This window comes from Corticium candelabrum, chromosome 8 (genome assembly GCF_963422355.1).
Source record: "Corticium candelabrum chromosome 8, ooCorCand1.1, whole genome shotgun sequence".
NCBI lineage: Eukaryota > Metazoa > Porifera > Homoscleromorpha > Homosclerophorida > Plakinidae > Corticium > Corticium candelabrum.
This window is the reverse complement of record NC_085092.1, coordinates 4,583,971-4,591,470: the sequence shown is the minus strand read 5'-3', so window position 1 is coordinate 4,591,470 and position 7,500 is coordinate 4,583,971. Positions and strand designations below refer to the sequence as shown.

At 40.7% G+C, this 7,500-nt stretch overlaps 1 protein-coding gene across 1 annotated transcript in view; it reads left to right on the top strand.

Moving 5' to 3' along the window:
• LOC134182898 (uncharacterized) overlaps positions 1 to 7,500 on the top strand; it is a 14,289-nt gene that overhangs the window by 4,799 nt on the left and 1,990 nt on the right. Inside the window, exons 6-14 of the mRNA XM_062650339.1 lie at positions 1 to 6; positions 62 to 123; positions 969 to 1,011; positions 3,157 to 3,218; positions 3,281 to 3,353; positions 3,417 to 3,481; positions 4,573 to 4,735; positions 5,877 to 5,913; positions 6,926 to 7,500. The exon at positions 1 to 6 is cut by the window's left edge and continues 57 nt beyond it; the exon at positions 6,926 to 7,500 is cut by the window's right edge and continues 28 nt beyond it. Coding sequence (XP_062506323.1) covers positions 1 to 6; positions 62 to 123; positions 969 to 1,011; positions 3,157 to 3,218; positions 3,281 to 3,353; positions 3,417 to 3,481; positions 4,573 to 4,735; positions 5,877 to 5,913; positions 6,926 to 7,500 — 1,086 coding nt within the window. The remainder of the gene's footprint in view (positions 7 to 61; positions 124 to 968; positions 1,012 to 3,156; positions 3,219 to 3,280; positions 3,354 to 3,416; positions 3,482 to 4,572; positions 4,736 to 5,876; positions 5,914 to 6,925) is intronic.

The following is a 7,500-nucleotide window of genomic DNA, read 5'->3' as shown; positions in this document are numbered from 1 at the left end:
GAACTGGTTGGTGTTTTGTGTTGTGTGTGATGTTGATGTGATGAATGTCGGATGGTGCCAGGATAAAAAGCAATATATGAGGCTGGCTGAGGAGGCAGAGAGGCTGCGTGAGCAGAAGACAAAGTGAGTTAATTTCAGTGCACGTGCGACTTAGTTGGGACAAAATGTGCAATAGTTAGATGGACAGACGGATGGGCAGACATACATACAGACAGACTGACTGACGGACGGGATTGACGGAGAGGCGGGCGAGCTGACATTCAGAGAGAGAGAGAGACAGACAGACAGAGAGACAGACAGACAGAGAGACAGACAGACAGACAGACACTTAGTCATAAAAGCGACAGATAGGCAGACAGACAGACAAGCAGATAGACACATGGACAGACAGACAGACAGACAGACAGACAGACAGGAAGTTAACCAAATATAGTCAAGTCACTCTCCCCGGTGCGTCTTCCTTGACACTTGTTCCACTTGTATTTGAGCATTTTGGCCATTGGGGAGAACGAGCCACCAGATACCTACAGGAACTATCAACCAGGTCGACGGATGATGATGGCAATAAGAATGCTAATGAATTCATGTGTTACTGGAGAAAACGATTCTCAACAGCGCTACAACGTTGCAATGCTAAGACTATTGCAAGGAAACTATCACACCTTTTATCTATGAGCTCCAGTAATGTAAAGAACTATCATACTCAGTTTTGCGTACATTAGTTTGTGATGTGTATTGACCCTATTGGGTCTCTTGAACATTCTAAATAGTTTTAGTTGTAATAGCATTCATTTATGAAAATATATGAAAGACAGGCAGGCAGACAGACAGACAGTCACACACAAAAAATCAACTGAAAGTAATAACGATAAGGAAACAGTAACATTATGTCACATCTTATAATCAGAAGCCTCAACAGTAACAGAATGCCTTACTTAATGATAATCTCTAAATCAGTCTGTTTCTAGACTCGAACAAGAAGTGTTTCAAAATGCAGCAGCTGCACCGAAGGTAAACAAACAATTCTATTTATCACCACATAGACATCAACAATAGAAATTTGTACATTCAACAGTGGAAATTTGGTAGTTTTAGACCATTCTTTCATTGACTCGCTACTGCTGACTGACATGTCAAAATGATATTCACAGCATTTTGCTTGATGGTAAAGAGTCAGTGAGTGATATTTTGAAGCCATCGAGTATAAACTTGCATGTCTGATTTGCTCACATTCTACGGTACAGACAGACAAACAAATGGACAGAAAGACAGACAGACAGACAGACAGACAGACAGACAGACAGGCAGCCAGCCAGCCAGCAGACAGACAGACAAAATCAAGTTTGTTGTCAACATCTTTACTACTACAACAATTACTGTTAAAACGAAATGTTCTATCCATAGTCCAAGACTATTGCTAATGTGTAAAACACTGAATGTCTTTATCAATGACAACTACAGAACAAAAAAACTACAAAATGTCTGTCTGTCTTCTTGATAACATGGATGGATGGATGGACATCACGACGTGCATGGCCGCCATAGAAGACGCTCAATGCTGACGGGAGGTAAAGTTGCGTGCAATCTGTGATGACAATGTTGATACAGAGGAGTAGACTATACGGGTAGAGGAAGACATCACAACGTGCATGACAGACAGACGGACAGACAGACATTTACTGGAAGAAATGTAAAGCTGTAATTATGCAGAAGCTAATGCCAGAGTGGTACTAGGAAAATTGAAGAGGATGACAGGAGGTCGGGAGATGGGGTTATGGTAGACTCGTACCCAGTCCTCCTCCTCGCGCGCTCCACGTGTTTTGGCACGTCCTTTTGTTCCACTTAGTACTTAATTAAGACTCTTTGCGCTTGATGTAAATGGCATAGGCGGTTTTAGTCTTTTTTTAAGTTTGAGACAGTGACATTGGCACAATGTTTAGTGTATATTTAGTTTTGCTTAAATTGTACTGAAATAAATGAAGACAGACAGACAAACGGATGGACGGACAGACAGACAAACATTCAGACAGACAGATTCTTACCAGTAAACACTATCAGTATGAAAATAGAACATTGGTGTACAAACAACTCATTCAGGGATATCAAAAATAGAAATTTTGAAACAATGACTCTCATTTCTCTGGTGCTTCCTTTATAATCAATCCAAGCTCAATTTCACAAACAAACACAACACACACACACACACACACACACACACACACACACACACACACACACACACACACATGCACGAATGCATGCACTCTCACACAAACACATTGCATTGTCGCTATTTGTGTACGAGTTCACGACTTCTCTACAGTTTCGAGTTCAACCATCGCCTGTGTTCTTGTTCATGTGCATAGAGACCAATACGAGAATGACAATCGCGATGACAGATGCATACATATTGACTTGTAATTATTCCTTGAAACATTTACTGATGTGTCGTCGTTCTTCTAATTTTTCATTCTCTCATCCTCAAACTTCTTCAAACCAGCTGACACTTTCTTCCTCCAACCCCCCCCACACACACACACACACATACACACACACACACACACACACAATCCAAAATGAGTAAACCACAAATTCAGACAGATGGACGACAGTCAGACAGATGGACGAACAGACAGACAGATAGATGGACAGGTATAGAGATGGACAAACATTCAGACAGATAGACAGACGGATAGACAGAAGGATAGACAGACGGACAGACAGACCGACAGACAGACAGGCCGACAGACAGACAAACAGAACTAAAAACAGCCAAACAAACAGACAGACAAACAGACAGACAGACAGACAGACAGACAGAAGGATAGACAGACAGACACACAGATAGACAGACAGACAGACTGAAGGATAGACAGACAGACAGACAGACAGACAGGAGAAGTAGATGAGAACATACACAATAGAGACTATCAAAGTAGTTTGCATTAAACTAAAGCCGAACTCAGTAGATTGCTTGTATTTAGTGTTAGAAATGTAACGTAGAGTTTTATGTTTCAATAAATGAAATAGACAGACAGATGGACAGACAAACAGATGGATAGATACACTGATCACAGACAGACAGACAGACAGACAGACAGACAGACAGACAGACAGACAGACAGACAGACACACGTACAGTGGTTTGTGTTTCAGCTTGAAAAGGCCACAACTCACATGACACAAGCCTGCCAAGTGGCATTTGCTCAAGAACGAAAGTAAGCAGATTGAGGTATTTTTGTATTGCTGTAGTCAATCTTACTATTTTGTGTGTTGAAAGATATCATTCGTCTCTTGACAGCCATGTAAAGATGTTGGCTAATTTTGAGGAGAAAAGTGCGGAGCTCATGAAGGTTCGAGAGATAAATGAATGATTGGTGGGTGTTTGTAATGCTGTACATGCTGATGTTTTGTAGAAGATTAGCCAAGCTGAGATTGAGCGGGTGGATGTAATGAAGTGTTCATTTAAAGAGCTGGCAAGGTCAGAGTCTACGCGTCCAGAGACAGACAGACAGACAGATAGACAGACAGACAGACAGACAGACACATAGACAGACAGATGGACAGACAAGCAGAATTCAGTAGCTTGTTTGAATTTAGGGTTAGAAATGTAACGTAGAGTTTGTGTTTCAATAAATGAAATTGACAGACAGACAGACTGACAGACAGACAAAGGAACATGTATACTAACTCTGAATGTAGACCCCGACATTATTGTATGTTTGATACTGAGTCACGTTCTTATCTTGACCTTGACATCTCATTGGCTAACCCTTGGAGTTTCAATGTTTTTCCAAGCTCTGCCGAGGCGACGGGCTGCAGCAAACTGAAAAGAAACCAGAAAGATGCTGTATGATCAACACAAGCTGCTTGAAGGCTTAGTAGTCAATGTCGTCTCACTGGTAATGAAACATTTTGGAACATGGGGAGAAGGAAGAAAAAATTGGCGCCTGAAGCAGGGAGACCTACTGCTGCAGAATTTTAGACTTTTGGAGGAAAACAGTTTTTTGTACAATTTTACAGAAATGCAACACCCAAGTCATTTTGAAGAAACTGAACATGTTTTGTATTGGGTTAGAGAGGCCTACATTCCAATGAACACTAGTAGTAGTAGTGGCAGAAATGTGTGATTTGATGCAAGAAATAAGTGATATTTGACAGACAGACAGACAGACAGACAGACAGACAGACAGACAGACAGACAGAGAGACAGACAGACAGACAAAGAGACAATTTATTTTCATACAGATTCTACTTGTACATATGCTAGGATATTTTTATTACAAATCAGTCCTTGCAAACAACAAAGTCATTAACTATTGGAACTTGACTTTGAATGTCAAAATCTAATAAACTATCTAAATCACCATGATTAGGTGACAGTTTTGACAGACAGACAGACAGGCAGACAGACAGACAGGCAGACAGACAGACAGATAGACAAACAGACAGACAGACATGATTTAGAAGAGATGTAGAACGTATTAGATATCTAGACAAGTTACCTATGACACGAGCTGATTAAGGAAGTTACAGTTAATTATAGAATTAATTAAGAGTTCTTTGTTGTAGAGTTCTATCTAATTCCGCCCCCACGTATCTTGAAGGAATGCAGCGAACTCTCTTGTTTACTGATGGCATCGATGCCAAGCAGGACATAATGGACTTTATGGACTCACATTCGAGTCTAAAGGAGCGACTTAAGAGACCAAAGTTTGAACAATTTTGCAGTCGGGTTAGTGCTCACACTTACACAGCCAGTCAGTCCACAGAAATAGAATGCCATACTCACTTGATTATTACCCCACCCCAATGGTTAGCCAGAGTCAAAGGTATGAGATGGGTCTTTCTGAAAACTGACAGCGATCAAAATGACATCGTTATGAATTGAATTTGCTCTGAACAATAGGCATGTTCATGGCGTACCTTCTATCTTGCATGTTAGTTTTGTGTGTATCTGTGTACGTTATGAGTGTACATGAGTAAGTTGAATAACTGGGCTTGTCATTTTCCACACAATGAGTCAGTCTGTTGGATAATGCATTTTGCATATGTTCAGAGAGGTCAAAGACTTGCTTTAAGTGGGCGTGGTTAGTTGTGCTCTTCGAGAGAGGGGGCTTTACTTGAAATATTCTAGTTGTCTTAAAATTACACTCACTCTGGTCAAATTTGCACAATATGCATGAATTTGTGGTTTACTCATTTTGGATTGTGTGTGTGTGTGTGTGTGTGTGTGTGTGTGTGTGTGTGTGTGTGTGTGTGTGTGTGTGTGTGTGTGGGTGGGTGGGTGGGTGGGGGGTTGGAGGAAGAAAGTGTCAGCTGGTTTGAAGAAGTTTGAGGATGAGAGAATGAAAAATTAGAAGAATGACGACACATCAGTAAATGTTTCAAGGAATAATTACAAGTCAATATGTATGCATCTGTCATCGCGATTGTCATTCTCGTATTGGTCTCTATGCACATGAACAAGAACACAGGCGATGGTTGAACTCGAAACTGTAGAGAAGTCGTGAACTCGTACACAAATAGCGACAATGCAATGTGTTTGTGTGAGAGTGCATGCATTTGTGCATGTGTGTGTGTGTGTGTGTGTGTGTGTGTGTGTGTGTGTGTGTGTGTGTGTGTGTGTGTGTGTGTGTGTTGTGTTTGTTTGTGAAATTGAGCTTGGATTGATTATAAAGGAAGCACCAGAGAAATGAGAGTCATTGTTTCAAAATTTCTATTTTTGATATCCCTGAATGAGTTGTTTGTACACCAATGTTCTATTTTCATACTGATAGTGTTTACTGGTAAGAAATTGGCAGAACTGTGATGTATAACTTTACAATTTAGTGTCGAGTATCACTCACTGAACTAATGATATTTTTGCTCTGTAGTTAGAGTCTTCTTCAAAAACGGATGAAGTCAATGAAGGTATGTCTATTACCATATTATGTGTGCTCGCTGACATGAATGATTTTAAGCAGATTTTAGTTCAGTTTTGAAATTGTTAATTAATTGATTAATTATGTTTTTTTTTGCCTAATCATTTTGCAGTGTTCTGCCCAGGAATTTAGTAGGGGTGGTCGAGTATCCATTGCATTAACAGGCATGGTTTGTTTCAGAGCGAAGATATCCGGGAAAGAAGTAGAGCAAACTCTTGGACAATCGAGCATTGTTTGCAAAACAGACTAGAAAGCACCAAACAGAATGTATTGCGCTGTTGATTGTCCATGATCTGAAAGAACAGACTAAGAAAAGCGACAACTTCTGTTAACAGTTGGGGGAACTATGTTGCCCAGTATCACGTTTATACTATATGTGGTATGGTTAGATATCTGAAATTCATGCATCAGTTGCGGGTTTCAAAGAGCCAGTGCTCTTGTCTAGCAAAATCCCGTGAAGACGATTTTGACTGGCTGTGTTGCAGGGTGCCTAGGATATTATTACCTTGCTTGTCACTGACATGCAGACTGCTCTGTTGGATCTCACACCACCTTATTGTCCTAAGCGATAGATCATGTTATAGATCGTATCATAGCAAGGCGGGTCTGCTGTCGTGTCAGGATGTGAACAAAGCGCTCACCTTTCAACAGCTGCTCACCTTCAATGCTCAAAACTCTAGCTAAAATATATAATGGGGGTTGGAATGTGAGGATGGTTAGTGTTTGCCGGTGATGGTCGGGCCTGATCACCTCTGACCATCGTGGGCAGAACCCTGATTTTGCAAACTTTAATTTTAGTTAGTTGATCATTTGGCGAGTGCATGTGTGGTGATGAAAATTGATGTGTATATCATTTTTATCAATAAATTTTTGCGATTCTGGTATGCATTCCTTGTAGTTACCTAGAGGTTATAAATTTGGAAATCCAAACATTTGACAACCGATTAGTGTTAATTACTATGTGATAATAATTTGAGATATTAACCATGACGTATTTACAGGTGACCCTACTGCTTCGCTACCTTCACCGAAACCACTTATTGCAAAGAAACCTATTAGGCCAAAACGAGATCATGCTGCTGAATTCTTTTCTGGGATTGAGGACACGAATGAGTCCACATCTGTCAAACGCATCAGTGTTGTGAACACTGAAGAGACGGCCGCCAAGGTTGTATCAGACGACTCAGGTCCTTCCTCCCCCAGCTTCAACCCGTTTAAAACTCCATTGATACCACCAGAATTGGTTGCAAATGGACAGTACGGTGAATTTGAGGACGTTGTAGGGACAGTAGAGACTCCGGTAGTCGAGACAGTTGATCAAACAGATGCAAGAAATGAAAATTTGTGGATTGAACAAAAGGAATCTACGTTTGGTGATTCTGATGAAGATTTGATGGCACCAACTGGTGAGTACGGTAAACATAAGGAAATCGGTGCAGCAAGATCAAAGAGAGATCATGACGACATTGTTGATTCAATAACTTCATTTAAGAAGAAAAGTCATGAAACAGCATCAGCTTCACCGGAAGTTAGAGGAGGGCGTACAAGGGAGAAACCGAAGATCAAGCCCAAGCCG